At 45.3% G+C, this 21268-nt stretch overlaps 1 protein-coding gene across 2 annotated transcripts in view; it reads left to right on the forward strand.

Moving 5' to 3' along the window:
• Nucleotides 1–1656: 1656 nt before the first annotated feature.
• Vkorc1l1 (vitamin K epoxide reductase complex subunit 1 like 1) overlaps nucleotides 1657–21268 on the forward strand; it is a 50534-nt gene continuing 30922 nt past the window's right edge. The window contains exon 1 of one of the 2 annotated variants that reach the window (XM_042688093.1): nucleotides 1657–1891. In XM_042688093.1, the coding sequence (XP_042544027.1) occupies nucleotides 1698–1891 (194 nt within the window). In that variant the 5' untranslated portion in view covers nucleotides 1657–1697. The remainder of the gene's footprint in view (nucleotides 1892–21268) is intronic. The other variant, XM_042688094.1, reaches the window with a different exon arrangement.

The raw sequence follows: 21268 nt of genomic DNA on the forward strand, positions 1-21268 counted from the left end.
TTCTTTTCTTTCTTTCTCTCCTCTCTGTCTCTGTCTCTCAGGTCCTAGATACTGTCAAGCTGCTTTTGCTTAAGGCTAGCACTCTATCACTTGAGCCAGAGCTCCACTTCCAGGTGTTGTGGCTTATTTTTTTTTTTGTTGGTCGTGGGGCTTGAACTCTGGGTCTGGGCACTATCCCTCAGCTCTTCAGCTCAAGGCAAGCACTCTACCACTTGAGCCACAGGGCCACTTCCAGCTTTTTTTCTTATGTGGTGCTGAGGAATGGAACTCAGGGCCTCATGCATGCAATGAAAGCACTCTACCACTGAGCCACCTTCCCAGCCCGGTGTTGTGATTTTTATTTAGTAATTTGTTGGCATGTCTCACAGATTTTCCTGCCTGGACTCGCTTCAAACCACAATCCTCAGTTCTCAGCCTCCTGCATAGTTAGGGTTACAGGCCTGAGCCAATGGCACTGGGCTTATTGTGTTTTACACTGTGCAGTATGGAGTAATTTGTTACCTAGCAACTGATAACTAATATGAGGACATTACTTGTTTCTCAAAGTTACTCAAGACTGAAAACTTCAGGGCTGCAATGAGGAGAGCTTGCAACCTTCAGAAACAGCACGTTTCTTTCTACACACAAATTCACTTACATGTAGATTCCTTTAGTTTTGTCCACCAGGAAGCTCAGAAACCCAGTCACAGCTCCTTTTAGTAATTGTTCAAGCCCATATAGCCTACTTACCTGTGTTCTTTTTTGTTGTTGTTGTTGTCGGTCGTGGGGCCTGAACTCTGGGTCTGGGCGCTGTCCCTCAGCTTTTCAGCTCAAGGCTAGAGCTCTACCTCTTGAGCCACAGCGCCACTTCTGTTTATTTCTGCTTATGTGGTGCTGAGACATCGAACCCAAGGCCTCTTGCATACAATCATATGAATTAGATTACATCAAATTTAATTTGCAGGTAAGTGTTCCGTGAATCACTTTAAAAAATAATTTTCTGTTGCTAAATAGTCTTGTACATTTAAGAAAAAAGTTTTTCACATGTTGCATTCAGGTGCCTGGAGGAGGTGCCAGGAAGATCATGTCATGGAAGTGTGGCTCTGGATCGCTGGGCATTGGCCAGGGTTTATTCGGATTGGGTAAAAAATATCAAGTGATAAAGACGAAAAAAGAGAACAGGATGACGAGGGCTGTCACCGAGCGGCCGAGGATGGCCCCGCCGCGCACAGTGGCAGCTTCGAAAGGCCCATCCGCCGGTCCCGCCCCACCCCGCAGCCAGCCCCGCCCCTCACAGCTCAGAGCCCCACCCACTCTTGGCTCCCTCTCCGCCGTGCCTGCTCCTCCCCCTATAACCACGCCCACTCTGAGGTCTTCCCCCCCCCCCCCCCCCCCCCCCGGCGCTCATCACGCCCACTGCCCCTGGCCCCGCCCGGCTCGCCGGCGGTTGCGCGCTCCGCCCCCTTTTTCCACGCGCGCGCGTGCTAGCGCGCCCGCTCCCCCAGCCCTTCCCGGCTCACTCCTTTCGGGGCGGTTGGGCCGCGCGCCTGTGGGGGCGGGGCCCGGAGGAGAAGACCGAGCCAATGGGGCGCGGCGGCGGCGGCGGCGGCGGCGGAGGCGGCGGCGGCGGCGGCGGCGGTGGCTGGGTCGGGCCCCGACGGGCGGCGGCGGCTGAGGCGGCGGTGGAGGGCGGCGGCGGCGGCGGCGGCGGCGGGAAGATGGCGGCGCCCGTCCTGCTGAGGGTGTCGGTACCGCGGTGGGAGCGGGTGGCCCGGTCTGCAGTGTGCGCCGCCGGGATCCTGCTCTCCATCTACGCCTACCACGTGGAGCGGGAGAAGGAGCGGGACCCAGAGCACCGGGCCCTCTGCGACCTAGGGCCCTGGGTGAAGTGTTCGGCCGCGCTGGCCTCCAGGTACCCGGCGGCGGGAGGCGGGCGGCGGGAGGCGGCGGGAGCGGCCCGGCGGCGGAGCGGGCCGCGGGGGCCTGGGCCCGGTGGCGGCGGGCTGAGGTGGCAGGGCGCAGCCCCGGGCGGCCGCGGCGGGCGCGGGGCTCGCGGAGGGCGGGGCCCAACCCGCCTGACAGGTCCCGGGGTTCTGGCCGGGGGAGCCCGAGGCCGCGCCGGTCCCCCCTCCCCGGTGCGTGCGGAGGACGACCGGGGCCCCCGCGCCTTCCCACCGCCCTCGGGCGCGTGGACAGGTGTTTCCGTGCCTGGCCTTTGTACTCGAAGAGAGCCTGCAGACTTGGGAGATGGGTCCGCGGGCACACCGGCCGACCCCCTCCGGGAGGGGGACCGGTGCTGGATACGGCCCGGGACACACGGACTGACCCTGCCTGCCCCCCCTCCATGGCCCGGGACACACGGACTGACCCTGTCGCTCCCCCCTCCCCGACACCGCCCGGGACACACGGACTGACCCTGCCTGCCCCCCCTCCATGGCCCGGGACACACGGACTGACCCTGTCTACCCCCCCTCCATGGCCCGGGACACACGGATCCTGCCCCCCCCTTGTCACGGCCGGGGACACTCGGACTAAATCTGCCCACCCTCTTCCCCCATGGCCTGGACTCACGGACTGACCCTGGCTACCCCCCCTCCCCGGGCCTGGGACACACGGACTGACTCTGCCCTCCCATCGCCTGGGACACACACGGACTGTCCCTTCTTCCCCCCCCCCCCCCATGACCTGGGCAACACGAATCCTGCCCCCCCACCCTTGTGAAGGCCCGGGACACACGGACTGACCCTGCTCCCCCCTTGACACTGACCCTCTCACACATACACACACACACGCGGGCGGGGGACACACGGACTGACCCCCTGAAGGAGGGGGCCAGGCCCTGGACACGACCTGGTTTCTTGCTTTTCCTTGGAGTATTTCAGTGTGTGCTCAAGGCGTGGGGGTGGCCAGAGTTGAATTGGAGTAGAAGATGAGTATGTTCTTGTGTAGTGATGGTGGTTTCTGTATTAGAGTGTTTTAAGCAAGAGATACATACTGATAAACTGATTTGTCCCACTGATGGCTTGATTTTTTCTGTCACACTTTATTTTAATCCTCCAAATTTTTTAGGTAAGTTTGTTTTAGGGAAAAAAAGGTATTTACGTTTTCAAGGGACTGTTTTTATTTATGGGGGGGGGGGTCCTGAAAACAGCAAAAGTAAAAGGAATGACTTAGAAAATGATAGTTTGTAATTCTAATAGAGACTTACTATCCCTAATATTTTGGTATTTGTTAACAGTCACATTTGAGCAATTTCTCCTCCTGTTATCAGGGTAAATTGCTAGCTAGCTAGGAATGTACAGTTCATTCTTTTATTTTGACCATTTCTTTCCCTCTTTGGGGGGAGATAAGAGTCTCCGCGGGTGGCCTCCATGGCAGGTGCTGCTCTGACCCACACATATTGATGAGCTTGTCATGTTTGCAAGCTTTAGGCTGTTGATTAGCCTAAATCATTAAAGGCTAAAACATTAGCCTTCATCACAGTTCAGGCACTCTACCTCATTTGTGGGGCTTGAACTCTGGGCTTGGGCGCTGTCCCTCAGCTCTTCAGCTCAAAGGCAAGTGCTCTACCATTTGAGCCACATCACCACTTCTGGTTTTCTGGTGTTTTATTGGAGATAAGAGTCTCGTGAACTTTCCTGCTGGGGCTGGCTTTGAATCTCCATCCTCGGATCTCAGCCTCCTGAGTAGCTAGGATTATAGGCGTGAGGCAGCAGGGCCCGGCCTCACTGACTGTTAAAACTCATTCGTGCAACATGTTAGTAGGAAAAGTTATTGTGGCTGCATTAAAGATTTTTTTTTTTTGGTTGGTTGTGGGGCTTGAACTCTGGGCTTGGGCACTGTCCCTCAGCTCTTCAGCTCAAGGTGAGCGCTCTGCCGCTTGAGCCACAGTGCCACTACCGGTTTTTCTAGTGGTTTATTGGAGATAAGAGTCTCAAGGACTTTCCTGCCTGGGCTGGCTTTGAACCGTGATCTCAGCCTCTTGAGTAGCTAAAGATTTTTTTAAATGTACTTACAATGTACATATTAGTTTACACTGCAAAATATGTCACTGTGACAAATAGCTCACATTTTAGTGATTTCTAGCCAAGATACCGCTTATTAAACCCTCTGTATTTGAAACTACACTGTATTTTGCAAACCACTATATTTGGGCTGGGAATGTGGCTTAGTGGTAGAGTGCTTGCCTAGTATGCATGGAGCCCTGGGTTCAATTCCTCAGTACCACAGTGGTAGAGCAAATGAAGCTCAGGTACAGTGCCCAGGTCCTGAAGGGTTCAAGCCCCAAAATTGGCACAAAAAAAAAAAAAGCCACTGTATTTTCTTGCACTTTTGGAAGGCATTTTTATTATTAGGAATAGTATTTATTAAGTAGTTTATACAAAGGGGTTTCAATTCCAGAAGTCAGGTTATAAGTAAAATATATCTTGATCAATGTCACCCTTTCATTGTTCTTTGGAAGACATTTTTAAACTGAAACGACCCTCATACCCCAAATTTACTTGAATAAGTATGTAATGAAAAGAATATGCAGCAGTATGTTAGGTTATAAATTTTAGGCAGAATTATTTCCAGTTTTAGACTTTGAGGGAACATTCCATCTGTAAAAACTTTGATGTCCTCAGCCTGTAATCCTAACTATTTCAGGAGGCTAGAGATCCAGAGGATGGGGGTTTGAGGGTAGACTAAGTAAAGTCCTCAAGAGACTGTCTCTAAAATAACCAGCAAAAAGCAGGGTTATAGGTGTGACTCAAGTAGTAGGGCACCAGCTGAGCAAGCACACCCAGCAATTTTGAGGCCCTGAGTTCAAACCTGTTAGACTAAAAATTAACTGTCTGTAGTTTGTGAATTTTATACGTTGTGACTGAGAATCCTATTTAATTATATAGCAGTGTACTTAAAGTATTTTAAATTTGATACTTGCCAAAGGGTAAGAAATTAGACTTTCTAATAAGAGGAGTGAGTATAGTTTTTTTGTCATGTATATAATAAAAGTGTTTTCAAGAAATATATCCAGTTGGTTAGCCTGTTTGTAGTTGTGTGTGTGTGTGTATGTGTGTGTGTGTGCACGGGTGTGCACTTAATGCAGCCTGTCTGATTTGTTAATTGGTTTTCTTTTCTTTCCTTTTTTTTTTTTTGGGTCTGGTTGTGGGGCCTGAACTCTGGGCCTGGGCGCTGTCCCTCAGCTCTTCAGCTCAAGGCTAGTGCTCTACCACTTGAGCCACAGCGCTACTTCTGGCTTTTTTCTTTTTGCTTATGTGGCGTTAAAGAATCGAACCCAGGGCCTCAGGCATGCAAGGCAAGCGCTCTACCACTGAGCCACCTTCCCAGCCCCTAATTGGTTTTCTTTGGGAAGTAGATAGAATAACTATTAGGGTTTTATTTTTATTACTTAGTTTCTGTGTTGTATTGGGGCTTGAACTCAGGGCCCGGGCACTATCCTCCTAGCTTTTTAACTCATTCCCAGCTTTTTGCTCAATAAAAGTTTCACAATTTTTTCTGCCCAGGCAGGCTAGTTTCAAACTGTGACCAACCTCCTAAGAAGCTGGCATTACAGACATATGCCATCAGCTCCTGGCACCATGAAAAGGGTTTTTTTTTGGTCGGTTGTGGAGCCTGAACTCTGGGCCTGGGCACTGTCCCTCAGCTCTTCAGCTCAAGGTTAGTGCTCTATCATTTGAGCCATGGCACCACTTCCTGCTTTTTCTGCTTATGTGGTGCTGAGGAATCGAACCCAGGGCCTCATGCATTCGAGGCAAGCACTGTACCACTGAGACACCTTCCCAGCCCCCATGAAAGGTTTTTAATGAGATGAAAAAGTCCTTAAGTGAAAACAGGTATTGGAGAAGTCTGATTAGTTTCAAATTGATTGGCAATAGTATTCAAGTTAAGTGACTATTTTAGGGGGAAAAAATTGAGCCTAGGAGTTAGTAGAAATAAACGTAAAGAATGAACAAAGTTTACAGAGGAGAAAGATCCCAAGAAATCATCTAGGATCCAAGGTTAACTTGTGATGTTGAATTGCTAAACTCACTTTATTCTCATTTCTCAATTCTTACGTTTCCTCATTCAAATAGAATAAGATAGAGATTCTGAGATAATTTTGAAAGGAGGTATGTCTGAGTATAAAAGCCCATAGTAGCTGGGCACCAGTGGCTCATGCCTGTAATCCTAGCTACTCAGGAGGCTGAGATCTGAGGATCAGGGTTCGAAGCCAGCCCAGGAAGCAAAGTCCATGAGACTTTTATCTCCAATAAACCACTCGAAAACTGGAAGTGGCGCTGTGACTCAAGCGGTAGAACGCTTGCCTTGAGCTGAAGAGCACAGGGACAGTGCCCAGGCCCAGAGTTCAAGCCCCACAACTGACAAAAAAAAAAAAGACAAACCTCTAGTAGTTTGGGAGGTATAAATAAAAGAGTAATTCTGGATTTTTGGTTTTGAAATAAATATTTTCCCTCAAATTGGGAGACTATAATAGAATTGTCAATTTTTAAAATTCTGTTAAATGTAGCCCATAAAACAGCATCAAAAACTCATACCTCTGTATTGGCAGCATCATTTTATTTGAAGAAAGGATATTTTAGGCTGGGAATGTGGCTTAGTGGTAGAGTGCTTGCCTAGCATGCTTGAAGCCCTGGGTTCGATTCCTTAGTACCACGTACACAGAAAATGCCAGAAGTGGTGCTGTGGCTCAAGTGGTAGAGTGCTTGCCTGGAGCAAAAGTAGCTCAGGACAGTGCTCAAGCCTTGAGATCAGGCCCCAGAACTGGCAAAACACAACAAAATAAAATAAAGGATATTTTAGCCAGGTGCTGGTGGCTTATACCTGTAATCCTCAGGAGGCTGAGATCTGAGGATCACGGTTCAAAGCCAGCCCTGGCAGAAAAGTCCCTGTGGGACTTTTTTTTTTTTTTTTGCCAGTGCTGGGGCTTGAACTCAGGGCCTGGGCTCTGTCCTTGAACTTCTTTTGCTCAAGGCTAGTACTCTGCCACTTGAGCCACAGTGCCAATTCTGGCTTCTGTGTATGTAGTACTAAGGAATCGAACCCAGGGCTTCATGTATGTGAGGCAAGCAATGTACCACTAAGCTACATTCCTAGCCCTCGTGAGCCTCTTTTTTTTTTTTTGGGTCCGGTCATGGGGCCTGAACTCTGGGCCTGGGCGCTGTCCCTCAGCTCTTCAGCTCAAGGCTAGCACTCTACCACTTAAGCCATAGCACCACTTCCGGCTTTTTTCTTTTTGCTTATGTGGTGCTGGGAAATCGAACCCAGGGCCTCAGGCATGCAAAGCAAGCACTCTACCACTGAGCCACCTTCCCAGCCCCTCTTAAGCCTCTTTTATCTCTGATTAGCCACTTAAAAACCAGAAGAGGAATTGTGGCTCAAAGTGGTAGAGCACTAACCTTGAGCAAAAGAGCTCAGGGACAGTGCCCAGGCCCTGAGTTCAAGGTCCATTACTGACCCCCCCTCCCCCCATAAAAAAGAGAAAGGATATTTTCACCCAGTTTGAAAGAACAGAATGAGAATGAAAGATCCTTAATTTAAATCATTGAAAAATTCAATTTCTAATTTTTCTTCATTTTACATAAATTGATAAAAATTGCTGGAAACCTACACCAGCCTACCAGGATTAAAGAAGCACTTTGTGCCCCCTGAGTTTAAATCTTTGGGGTTCTGTGTGGCATTCTATCTCTTCTTAGGAGTTCCTTAACTTTACAGTTCCTCCTCAGTTTCTTATGTTTAGTAGGATAGTTACTGCCGGGTGACTCACGCCTGTAATCCTAGCTACTCAGGAGGCTGAGATGGAGGATCTTGCTTCAAAGCTAGCCCAGGCAGGAAAGTTTGTCAGACTTTTATCTCCAATAAACCAACAGAAAACCAGAAGTGGCGCTGTGGCTCAAGCGGTAGAGCACTTGCCTTGAGCTGAAGAGTGCAAGGACAGTGCCCAAGCCCAGAGTTCAAGCCCCACAACCGTCAGAAAAACAAAACAAAACAAAAATAGGGTAGTTACTGTTTTGCCAGGTGAGATATCCACATTCACTTGAAATAAAATGTACTTAGCATTGTTATTGATTAGAGATTACTTTGCACAGGCACATCATGTGGTAATACATGCCTTTACGTAGAGTAAGTTTCTGGGATTGTCACATATATATTTAAACATTAATTGTTTTAGTATATTTTATTTCTAACTCCATAGCATACTGTCAAGACTTACAATCCATTCAAATTTTAGAAGCTTTATAATAGAAACAATAATGTGTTCAATAATTTTTTCAGGTATTTCCTATAAATTAAAACTCCCCATCTATAAGGGGTTTTATGTACAATAGTGCAAATAGTTTTTAAAATCTAGTATTTGAAAATCTTGAAGTCCTCAAAGTTTCCATATTTTACAAAAATATTTGACTTGTGCCTTTCCTTTTTTTTTTTTTGTCCTTTGTGAAGTATTGGGGTTTCTATTCAGGAAGTAGATCATGTTCTGGCTTTTTTCTGCTTGGTCTTTTCTACTTATGACTGGTGCTCTACCAAATGAACCATGCCTTCAATTCTGGCTTTTTACTGGTTAATTGTAAATAAGTTTGTGTTTTTTTTTTTGGGGGGGGGGTGTCTGGTCGTGGGGCCTGAACTCTGGGCCTGGGCGCTGTTCCTCAGCTCTTCAGCTCAAGGCTAGCACTCTACCACTTGAGCCATAGAGCCACTTCCAGCTTTTTTTTTTTTCTGCTTATGTGGTGCTGAGGAATCGAACCCAGGGCCTCAAGCATGCAAGGCAAGCACCCACTGAGCCACCTTCCTAGCCCTGGAGATAAGTTTTTGGCTCTGTCTGCCGAGGCTGACTCAGATCCTCCATTCTTAGATTTCAGCCTCCAGAGTAGCTAGGTAAGATTATAGCTGTGAGGAGCCACTGGTGCCTTACCTCTCTTCATATGTTATTTTTTGGGAATGTGTACTAGTCCTGAGGCTTGAACTCAGGGCCTGGGTGCTTCTCTGAGCTTATTTTGCTTAAGGCTAACACTCTACCACTTGAGCCACAGCTCCATTTTTGCTCTTCGGTAGTTTATTGGCAGTAAGAATCTCACGTACTTTCACCTCAGGCTGTCTTTGAACTGTGATTCTCAGATCTCAGCCTCCTGAGTAGCTAGGATTCTAGGCATGAGCTACCAGTTACCAGGTCTCTCTTTACATCTTAAAAAAAAAACAAAAACAATACAGAGCTGAGAATGTAAGATCTGTGTTTTGGCAAATCTGCTGGTTAATAGTTATGCAGTAGAGTGGGTGTCATGGGAGTTTAGTAGAGTAACCTAGGGAAGAAAGATGGTGTGAAGCCAGGCAGGGCACCTGTCAGTAATGGGAAGAAGAAAGTCTTACTGTGTTCTTGGATACTGTAAAACTTTCTGAAAGAAACACTGAATGTTAGGACCTGAGGCACTGAGAGAATAAGGCCTGGGTGGTGGTGGGATGGAGCTAAAGTTGTAGGAGTGATTGTCTCCTGGAGAATAGAAAGGACTCCAGGAAACAGCAGGAGAAAGGGCATGAAAGGGTAGAAAAGAGGAAAGAGTAAATGGCCTCTGGTCATATAGGTATGTAAAATAGACTTACCGAAGAAAAAGCTTGCTCAGAAACTAGGCATTCTTTTATATCACATTCTTGTAAATGCAGATAAAGTATGAACCTTGACTTTTTGTATTTTGTTTCATGGATTCTGGGCATTTTTTTTTTTTTTTTTTTGCTGGCGTGGGGCTTGAACTCACCTGGGCACTGTCCCTCACCTCAGCTCTTCAGCTCAAGGCTAGCACTCTACCACTTGAGCCACAGAGCCACTTCCGGCTTTTTGTGTTTATGAATCAAACCCAGGGCTTCATGCATGCAAGGCAAGCACTCTACCACTGAGCCACTTTCCCAGCCCTGGGTCCTGGGAATTGAATCTGGGCCTGGGCACTGTCCCTCAGCTCTTCAGCTCAAGGCTAGTGCTCTACCACTTGAGCCACAGCGCCACATCCCGTTTTTTCTGAGTAGTTTATTGGAGCAAGAGTCCCATGGACTTTACTGCCTGGGCTGGCCTTGAACCACCATCTTTAGATCTCAGCCCCTTCAGTAGCTAGGATTACAAGTGTGAGCTACCAGCTCCAGGCCTAAATGTTTAACATACTAGGGACCACTGATTTTTGTACTGCCAGGTTACTTTAATAAGGTTATACTGAGTGAAAAAAAGTACCAGTCTTAAGAGTGTACATGCTGTATGATCATATAACTACTGAAATAACAAAATAGTCTAGATGCTGCAAGTTAGTAATGGCAAAGGAGAGGTGGTGTGATTCTAAGGGGAGTCTTGTTTGGATGGAGCAGTTGTGCATCTCAACTGTGGCTATACAAAGCCTCCAAAATGACATGTTGCATGGAGCCACACATACTGCATATAAAACTGGTGACATACAAATAAACTTCAAGATAAAACCCAAGTCAAATTTCCTGTTTGTGGAAGTTTCCTAGGATTATGAAAGTCATATAATTGTGGAGAGGCTTGGGTGCCTTTTTTTTGGTCTGGTCGTGGGGCCTGAACTCTGGGCCTGGGCGCTGTCCTTCAGCTCTTCAGCTCAAGGCTAGTGCTCTACCACTTGACCCACAGTGCCACTTCCAGCTTTTTTTTTTTTTTTTTCTGCTTATGTGGTGCTGAGGAATCGAACCCAGGGCTTCGTGCATGCAAGGCAAGCGCTCTACCACTCAGCCACCTTCCCAGCCCTTGGGTGCCTTTTTTGGGGGGGGTAAATTCCTGTTATGATAATTTTAACATAAAAAGCAATGCACTTACATTATTTGGGGAAAAAATTTAAAAAGGAAGAAAAATTTAAATATCCATAATAGCAACAACTCTGAGAATCTTTGTATTACTGCATGGTGGCATGAGCTTATAATCCCATCATTTGGGTAGTTGAGGCAGGAGGATATAAGATTCAAGGTTAGCCTGGGCTACAGTGATGAGATTCTGTCTAAAATTATGTAGCTCATGTTAAAATTATGTAGGTAAATTTAGTACTGTAGAGCTCTCATTGAATTTTGTGCAATGATAAGCGATACCATGACTAGCATATATTGAATAACCTTTTTTTTTTTTTTTTTTGGTCAGTCGTGGGGCTTGAACTCTGGGCCTGGGCTCTGTCCCTCAGTTTTTCGGCTCAAGGCAAGTTCTCTACCACTTGAGCCACAGCCCCACTTCCGATTTTCTGGTGCTTTATTGGAAATAAGAGTCTCATGGAATTTCCTGTCAGGGCTGGCTTTGAACCATGTTCCTCAGATCTCAGCCTCCTGAGTAGCTAGGATTATAGGCTTGAGCCGCCAGTGCCTGGCCTGTGTAAAGTTTTTATTTTTACTAAAATATTTGTAATTGCAAGGAATTCACATTTCTTGATGCTACAGACTTAACTTGGAAACAGTCTAGGGTTTAGTCTTTTAGACAGGTGTAAACATAAATTTTTTTTTTTTTTTAGTTCGTTCGTGGGGCCTGAACTCTGGGCCTGGGCGCTGTCCTCAGCTCTTCAGCTCAAGGCTAGCGCTCTACCACTTGAGCCACAGCGCCACTTCCGGCTTTTTTCTTTTTGCTTATGTGGTGCTGAGGAATGGAAGCCAGGGCCTCTGGCATGCAAGGCATGCGCTCTACCACTGAGCCACCTTCCCAGTTCCTACTTTGTGCTTTTGAAAGACAGTATAATAAGAATAACTAGGGGCTGGGAAGGTGGCTCAGCCCCTACTTTGTGCTTTTGAAAGACAGTATAATAAGAATAAGTAGGGGCTGGGAAGGTGGCTCAGTGGTAGAGTGCTTGCCTTGCATGCCAGAGGCCCTGGGTTCGATTCCTCAGCACCATATAAGCAAAAAGAAAAAAGCCGGAAGTGGCGCTTTGGCTCAAGTGGTACAGCGCTAGCCTTGAGCTGAAGAGCTGAGGACAGCACCCAGGCCCAGAGTTCAAGCCCCACGAACAAACCAAAAAAAAGCACAAAGTAGCCAGGTGCTGGTGGCTCACATCTGTAATTTTAGCTACTCAGGAGGCAATACTTCAGATTTCTTGAGCAGTTTATTGGAGATAAGAGTCTCATGGGGACTTTCCTGTCTGGTCTGACTTCGAACCACTATCCTCCGATTGTAGCTTTCTCAGTGGCTAGAATTACAGGCATGAGACACTGGAGCCTTGCTGTCTATGTCACTCTTATCATCAATAAATCACCCCGAAACCAGATATGGAGCTGTGGCTCAAAGTGGTAAAAAAGTTGTGCTCTAGCCTTGAGCACAAAAGCTTAGGGACAGTGCCCATGCCCTGAGTTCAAGTCCTACAACTGACCAAAAGAAAAAAAAAAAAAAGTACAGAGTACACTTAGATTTGTAGCTAAGCTATTGAACTCTGTGAACTAGTTTTTTGTTTTGGGTTTTTTTTTTTTTTGCTTGTGGGGCTTGAACTCTGGGCCTGAGCACTGTCCCTGATCTCTTCATCTCAAGGCTAGGTCTCTTCACCCAAGCCACAGCTCCACTTCTGGCTTCTTCTATTTATGTGGTGCTGAGGAATCAAACTGAGAGCATCATGCATTATTGCAAGGAAAGCACTCTACTGCTGAGCAACCTTCCCAGCCCCTAGAGTTTTGTTTTGATGCTATGCAATCAAAACAAATTTGATATAAAACTATACTAATTATCTATTATTTAAAGTTTGTGTTCATCAGTAGAGCTTTATTATTATTATTATTATAAGTGCTAGAAATTTGCAGACTAAAAGAGGTATAGATAGTAGGGCACTAGTGTCTCATACCTGTAATCTTACTTGTAGGCTCAAGTTGGAAGGATTGTGGTTTAAGGCCAGCCCAGCCAGAAGATTTTGAGAACTCCTTTTTGTTTTGTGCTGATCCTGGGGCTTGAATTCTCAAGACCTGGGCACTGTCTCTGACCTTTATTTATTTATTTTTGCCAGTTCTGAGGCTTGAACTCAGGGCCTGGGCACTTTCCCTGAGCTTCTCTTGCTCAAGGCTAGTACTCTACCACTTGAGCCACACCCTTACTTCCAGCTTTTTCTGCTTATGTAGTACTGATTAATCGAGTCCAGGGCTTCATGCATATTAGGCAAGCACTCTACCACTAAGTCATATTCCCAGTTCATCTGACCTTTTTTTTGTTGTTGTTGTTGTTGTTTGTTTTGTTCAGAGCTGTCACTCTGTTACTGGAACCACAACTGCACTTATGGCTTTTTGGTGGTTAATTGAAGATAAAAGTCTGCCCAGGCTGGCTTTGAACCTTGGTTCTCAGATCTCAGTATCCTGAGTAGCTAGGATTACATGCATGGCCCACCATTATCTGGTCTAGACCCCTTCTTAAGCTATAGCTGACTATAATGATATATGTCTAAAATACCAAATCATGTGGGAGGTTTAATTTGGCAGCATTGTGGTTCCTTGACACCATGAGCAGAAGTCCTCAAGGTTCTTCTCTCCACCAAAAGAAGCTGTCCAAGGTTTATGTGCCTGTGATCCTAGCAAGGATGGAAAGCCTAAGTCAGGCAGTTCTCAACTGGCACAGGTAGACCTATCCCCTGAGCAGCTGGGATTGCAGACACAAGCACTGCCATGGGGCTAGAATACGTTGTTGCATTAGCACTTTATGTGGTTTTATCTTTTACTGTTTGCAGCTTCAGGATTTTTTTCCTTTAATATTGTTTAGCAAAATCTCTACCATTACATGTTGTTGTTGTTTTAATTCTAGTATTTTGCTTGATTTTTTTTTCACATTTTAATTTCTTAGTGTGGAATTTACCTTTGTGTCTAGTGTGAGTTATAGCCTTAATTTTTTCTATGTGGGTGGGCTTTTGCCTACAATGAACTACCACAGGTGTTCTTGTATGCGTAAAGCTTCTTTCTGGAAGATCACTTTGGTCCTGGGGATGTATCTGTCTGTATTTACTCCTTACCAGTTTCCTCCTGTGGCTTGATGCAGTAGCCTTGAGATCCGATAGTGCAAATATGCTTGTTTCCAAGTCTTTCTTAGCTATTTGCATGCATTTATCTGTTTCAGGGAAATTTTAGATGAGTTCTAAAAACTTCCTATTGAGATTTTTATTAGACTTGTGCTAAATTTATAGATGAATTTGGGACAGAGTCAACTTTTATCAGCAAATCTTCCCATCAAGGGACATAGTTGTTCTTGAGTTGTTTTATCTGATATCACTTTAATGTAGATTTCTATTATAGTTTTGTTTTGTCCTAATGTACATTTTTAGAGTAAGTCAGTTGGAAAACCTCATCTAATCTATACTCATTTTTTTTTTTTCTTTTGTGATAGTCCTGGGGCTTGAGGTAAGGGCCAGGTCACCGTCCCTGAGCTTATTTTATTTTATTTTTTTTTTGGTTCTGGTTGTGGGGCCTGAACTCTGGGCCTGGGTGCTGTCCTTCAGCTCTTCAGCTCAAGGCTAGCGCTCTACCACTTGAGCCACAGCACCACTTCCGGCTTTTTTCTTTTTGCTTATGTGGTGCTGAGGAATGGAACCCAGGGCCTCAGGCATACAAGGCAAGCACTCTACCACTGAGCCACCTTCCCAGCCCCTGGAGCTTATTTTAGTAAAGGCTAGTGCTCTACCACTTGAGCCACAGCACTACTTCAGGCTTTTTTTTTTTTTTTTTTTTGTCAGTTGTGGGGCTTGAACTCTGGGCCTGGATGCTGTCCCTGAGCTCTTCCACTCAAGGTGAGTGCTCTACTAGTTGAGCCACAGTGCCACTTCTGTTTTTCTGGTGGTTAATTGTAGATAAGAGTATCACAGACTTTCCTTTTCCAGTCTGGCTTTGAACTGTGATCCTTAGATCTCAGTCTCCTGAGTAGCTAGGATTGCAGGTGTGAGCCACCAGCACCCAGCTTTTATTATTATTATTATTATTATTATTTTGTGGCTTATTTAAGAGTCTCACAGGCTTTCCTTCCTAGGCTGGCTTCAAATTGCGATCCTCAGATCTTGGTCTCTTGAGTAGCTAGGATTACAGATGTGAGCCACCAATGTTGGCTATCCTCATTTTCATTTCTGCATGCTCTTTTACTTTGGCATATGACCTATGTATACTCAGGCTCAAGTTATATCATTGGCATTGTGTCAATGAGCCTCTTTGCGCTCAAGGTTCATGCTGTACCACTTGAGCCACAGCACCATTTCTGGCTTTTTTGTTTATGTAGTACTCAGGAATCGAACCCAAGGCTTCATGCATACTAGGCAAGCACTCTACCACTAAGCCACATTCCCAGCCTATGATCTTTTTGATCTTTTTTTTTTTTTTTGGAGGGGGGGTCCGGTCATGGGGCCTGAACTCTGGGCCTGGGCGTTGTCCCTCATTTCTTCAGCTCAAGGCTAGCGCTCTACCACTTGAGCCACAGCGCCACTTCCGGCTTTTTTTCTTTTTGCTTATGTGGTGCTGGGGAATCGAACCCAGGGCCTCATGCATGCAAGGCAAGCGTTCTACCACTGAGCCACCTTCCCAGCCCCCTATGATCTTTTCTTAATGACATTAATAAGTAAGGACTGTTTAATTAAGTTAACTGAACCCTTATCTTTTTCTTGGACATTAAGATGTTTCCAGTTTTTTGTATTTTTGTGACAGGGTCTCATTTTAGTGCAGACTAGTCTTGAGCTCATGATCCTCCTGCTTCAATCTCCCAATTCTAGGATTATAGCAGGCTACTATGCCTAGTTTCACAGTGTGTGTGTGTGTGTGTGTGTGTGTGTGTGTGTGTGTGTGTGTGTGTGTGTGTGTGTGTGTGTGTGTGTGTGTGTGTGTGTGTACTGGAACTTGAACTCAGGCCCTCATAATCTTGCTCAACTTGTTTGCTCATGGCTGATGTTCTACCACTTGAGCCATGCTTCTAGTTCCAGCTTTTTACTGGTTAATTGGAGCTAAGAGTCTCATAGATTTTTTTCTGCATGGGCTGGCTGACTTTGAACCAAGATTCTCACATCTCAGCCTCCTAGGTAGCTAGAATTTTAAATGTGATCCATTGGTACTTGGTTCAATTTTATTTTTGTAATATAAATAAATATAGTGCTTTTACTGTTGTTTAAAAATGTTCCAGAAGGAGTTAACGTTTTCGGAGGGTTGGGGGGGGGGGGGGGCGGAAGCCTGTATGTGAAAAATGCATATTATATGAAATCAAATATGGGGTATGTAGGTGAGAGCATTGTTCTATCGGTGCTATCACATATGTCCCTCCTTTCTGTCATCTGTAACTCTTTTTTTTTTCCACCCAGTACTTGGGGCTTGAGCTCAGGGCCTGGGCACTGTCCCTGAGCTTTATTTGCTCATGGTAGCCCTCTACCACTTGAGCCACAGTGCTACTTCTGGCCTTTTCTGTTTATGTGGTACTGAGGAATATAATCCAGGGCTTCATACATGCTATAAGGCAAACACTCAACCACTAAGCCACATTCCCAGCTCACTCAAATTTTTTTTTTTTCTTTCTATTTTGGTGTCAGTCCTGGGGCTTGAACTCAGGGTCTGGGTCCTGAGCTTTTGTGCTCAAGACTAGTGCTGTAACACTTGAGCCACAGCTCCACTTTTGGCTTTTCAGTAGTTAATTGGAGATAAGAGTCTCACAGATGTTCCTTCCTGAGCTGGCTTTGAACTGCAGTTCTTAGATCTGGGTCTTCTGAGTAGCTAGGATTACAAATGTGAGATACTAGTGTCCAGCTAACTTTTTTCTTGGTGATCCTGGGGCGTGAACTCTGGGCCTGGGAGCTGTCCCTGAGCTTCTTTGCCCAAGGTTGGCATTCTGCCACAGCATTACTCCCAAGGATGGGTTTTTAATTTTTAAATTATTTTTTGTGTTTATGTGGTACCAAGGACTTGAACTCAGGGCCTCATGCATGCTAGGCAAGCACTCTACTACTGAGCCACATTCCTTGCCCCAAGAATGGGTTTTTAAATGATTTCCTGTTTTTATTCTAGTTAACATTTCATTATTACTCACCAGCCTTTAAGGAAAACTAGTTAGAATTTATTTTTTCCTGGTAAATGTGTATGGTATTCTAAGAGGCATAGAAACTGTAAATGCATACTCTGTGTGTCTGTTTTTGGTGTGAAATCCATTTGGGGCTAGAAAATTAGGAAAGCAGGATAATTTCATCATGGTATGAAGGTGAGAAAATCGAAGATTAACAGAATTTTTTTCACCTCTAGGCATTTTTAAGTGCACAGGGTCCTTAAAGGAGAGCCTTACATAAAATATTTCTCCTGACAAGTAGAAAATGATACTGACGTTTTATCATTTTTTTCTTTTTTCCTTCATCAGTGCTGGTGATTGAACACCTTGTGCATGCTAGGCAGACACTTCATCACTAAGCCACATCACCAGGCCTGTTTTATTCCTAACTAGGACTTCAGCACCAAACTCCAGAAGATTGGAATTAGTCCAGCTGGTACATGTTCTTTTGTTGTTACTGTTGTTGTTTAGGGTATAGTTCTGTTTAAATGATTGCTAACTGACATGCCCTACCATGAGGGTTGGACCCTCTCCACTTCAAACAAGACCGGATCTTCTTGTGATCTGAGCAAAGCCTAATTACTTTCTGTCAGTTGCCTGGGGCATGGAACTAGAGAGAGCCCATCTGCCTTGGTTGGCTGCTGATCTGGCCTTGGCCATCTGCCCCAGGCCCTTTCTGCCCAAGGAGTAGGTTTGGCCCTAAGAAGAAGTGGGCCTGCACCTGTGCATTGACCTTTTCATAGACTCTCCAGATACACAGACCCCAGCCAGCGCTCTCAAACCTCCCTTCTAAGAGCCCAGAGAGGGAAGAACAAGAGGGGCCTGATTGCTTCTTTATATGAAAACACATAAAAACAAGGAGCCATTCTCAGAAGCATTGCTTTTCTCTCATGTTGCTGCTCATCTTGGGTCAACCAGAAAGCGGCAGAGTACAAACGGGCTTGTTCAGTATTGCACATACTCCACATCCTTCCTAAGTGTGTCACCCTGTGGCTCATGAGACATTCTCTTCTCTTGCTTAATGGTTCTTGACAGGCTCTTTGTTTTCTCCCTCCCACTTGGTCCCTCCTCTACTTTCCTTGCTACAGTTTCCTTGTGTGTACCTGGCTATGAAGTGTTGGTGTTCATGGATCAGCTCTGAGCTTTCCTGTCACTCCTGCTGTAACAGAGCTAGGTCCATGACTTCACTTAGGGATAACCTCAGAATTCTTTAATCCTTTCATCTCAAAAAATGCGTATCTGATTGCCTACTATCTCAAATTGGGTATTTCAACTTTAACGTGTCCAAGATTTAGCTCCTATTATTCCTCTGAAAATGTTTTTCACTACCAGTGAAAAGCATCACCACCCAAACCTGTGGCTTGGCTGGGGACACAACTCAGTGGTAGAGTACCTGCCTAGAAAACATGAGGCCCCAAGTTCAAACTGTAGTCAAAAATATTTCTTCAAGTTAAAATGTTTATTTTTTTGCTCATAAGGCTTAAACTCAGGGATTGGGTACTGAGCTTTTGTGCTCAAGGCTAGTGCTCTTCCACTTTGAATCACAATTCCACTTCTGGTTTGAGGGTGGTTAATTGAAGATAAAAGTTTCATGAACTTTCCTTCCCTGTGCTGGCTTTGAACCACAGTCCTCTGATTTTAGCCTCCTGAGTAGTTAGGATTACAGGTGTAAGCCACCAGTGTCCAGCTAAAAATTTCTTTAAATTAAAAAAAAAAATCACCAGGTCTGGGTGGCTCACACCTGTAATCCTAGTTACTCAGGAGGCTGAGATCTGAGGATCACAATTCAAAGCCAGCCCGTGCAAGAAAGGCCATGAGAGGGCTAGGAAGGTGGCTCAGTGGTAGAGCTCTTGCTTTGCATGCCTGAGGCCCTGGGTTCGATTCCCCAGCACCACATAAGCAAAAAAGGAAAAAAGCCGGAAGTGGTGCTGTGGCTCAAGTGGTAGAGCACTAGCCTTGAGCTGAAGAGCTGAGGAATAGCGCCCAGGCCCAGAGTTCAGGCCCTGGACTGGACCCAAAAACAAAAACAAAAAAAAAGAAAGGCCATGAGACTCTTATCTCCAGTAAACCACTAGAAAATCGGAAGTGGCACTGTGGCGCAAGCTGTAGAGCACCGCCTTGAGCTGAGGAGTACAGGGACAGCACCCAAGCCCCAAAGTTCAAGCCCTATAACCGACAAAAAAATAAATAAAATAAAATAAATCACATGGCTTTTTTGCCAAGCACTGTTGGCTTACACCTGTAATCCTAGTTAGTTAAGAGGTTGAGTTATAATGATTGTGGTTTGAAGTCAGACTCAGGCCAAAGTCTGTGGGACTGTCTCCAGTTAACCAGCAGAAAGCCGAAGTAGAGCTGTGGTTTAAGTTATAAAGCACCCACCTTGAACAAAAAAGCTAAGAAACAGCATCCTAGGCCCTGGATTCAAGGCATGCACATAAATACACAGGAGCATGCATGCCTTACATACATGTACACACACACACACACACACACACACACACACACACACACACACACACACACACACGAACCTGTGGCTTGTCTGAGGTTCTTTCCTCCCCTCCACTACCCCCTAACCCAGTCTCCAGATTCAATAGATTCTTTTTAGGTAATCATTTTCTTGCTTTTTTAGCCAGGAATATATCCAATTTGATAGTTTGGTTTTGTCTATTTGAATTTTTTTGTTAATGGAACCTTTTTAGTTTAGGTTTTTTTTTTTTTGTTTTTTGTTTTTATTATTTTTAAAAAATATTTGGCTGCTTTCACTCAGTTTTATTTTGTGAGACCAATTTGTTTGTTTTTGTACTGGTATAGGGATTTGGGGCCTTGAGCTTCTGAAAAAACTAACTCATGCCAGGTGGTCTTAGCTACTCTGGAGGTTGAGATCTGAAGATCCCAGTTAAAGTTAGCCTGGGCAGAAAAGTTGGAGAGACTCTTACCTTCAATTAACCAGCAAGAAGCCAGAAGTAGAGGTATGGCTTAAGTGATTGAGTGCCAGCCTTGAGTGAAAAAGCAAAGCAAGAAGATGAGGTTCTGAACTCAAGCCCCAGTAATTACACACACACACACACACACACACACACACACACACACTCAAGCCCCAGTAATCACACACACACACACACTCAAGCCCCAGTAATCACACACACACACACACACACACACACACACACTCACTCATGACTAGTGCTCTAGCACTTAGGCCACACCTCTAATCCAGCTCTTGTTAGTTAATTGGAGGTAAGATTTCTTGGACTTTTTCTTCCCTGCGCTGTGCATTATTAGTCATTGCTGAATAGTATTACATAAACATACCATAATTGTTGTATTCATTTTCTTTTTGTTTTGTTTTTTTTTTTGGGTCCGGTCGTGGGGCCTGAACTCTGGGCCTGGGCACTATCCCTCAGCTCTTCAGCTCAAGGCTAGCGCTCTACCACTTGAGCCACAGCGCCACTTCCGGCTTTTTTCTTTTTGCTTATGTGGTGCTGAGGAATCGAACTCAGGGCCTCATGCATGCAAGGCAAGTGCTCTACCACTGAGCCACCTTCCCAGCCCTTGTATTCATTTTCTTTTTTTTCTTTCTTTTTTAGTTTTCTTTTTGATAGACATTGAAGTTGTTCTGAGCATTCAGCAATAATGAATGCTGCTCCTATATACATTTTTGTGTATCTTCTTTTTTATAGGTAGTCTTGAACTCAGGGCCTCTTGCTCAGCATTTTCATCATGGCTGGCACTCCACTTGTGCTGTGCCTCCACTTTTGGCTTTTCTTTCTGTTTTTGACTTTTTGCTGTTCTCGTGCCTTAGCCTCCTGAATGTTGTGATTACAGGTGATTTATTACTGTGCTTAGATGTTTTCCATGCAGTACTGATGAAGGTGTTCCTAAAAGAACATGTTTTAAGAATGTCTTCCTGGGGCTGGGAAGGTAGCTCAGTGGTAGAGGGCTTGCCTTGCATGCATGAGGCCCTGAGTTCGATTCCTCAGCATCACCTAAGAATCAAAAGCCGGAAGTGACACTGTGGCTCAACTGGTAGAACACTAGCCTTGAGCTGAACAGCTGAGGGACAGTGCTCAGGCCCAAAGTTCAGGCCCCACAACCAACAACAACAACAAAAAACTATATTCCTGATTTTTCTTTTTGGCAATACTAGGTTTTGATTTCAGATCCAGGTATTTGCTAGGCAGGCATTTTACTGCTAAGCCATACTGTAGGCCCTTATTTTTGGGAAGATCTTTTTTTTTTTTTTGGTCCATCATGGGATTTGAACTCTGGGCCTGGGCGCTGTCCCTGAGATCTTCAGCT

Source organism: Dipodomys spectabilis, unplaced genomic scaffold (genome assembly GCF_019054845.1).
Source record: "Dipodomys spectabilis isolate Male_0828 unplaced genomic scaffold, ASM1905484v1 ptg000112l, whole genome shotgun sequence".
Classification (NCBI taxonomy): Eukaryota; Metazoa; Chordata; class Mammalia; order Rodentia; family Heteromyidae; genus Dipodomys; species Dipodomys spectabilis.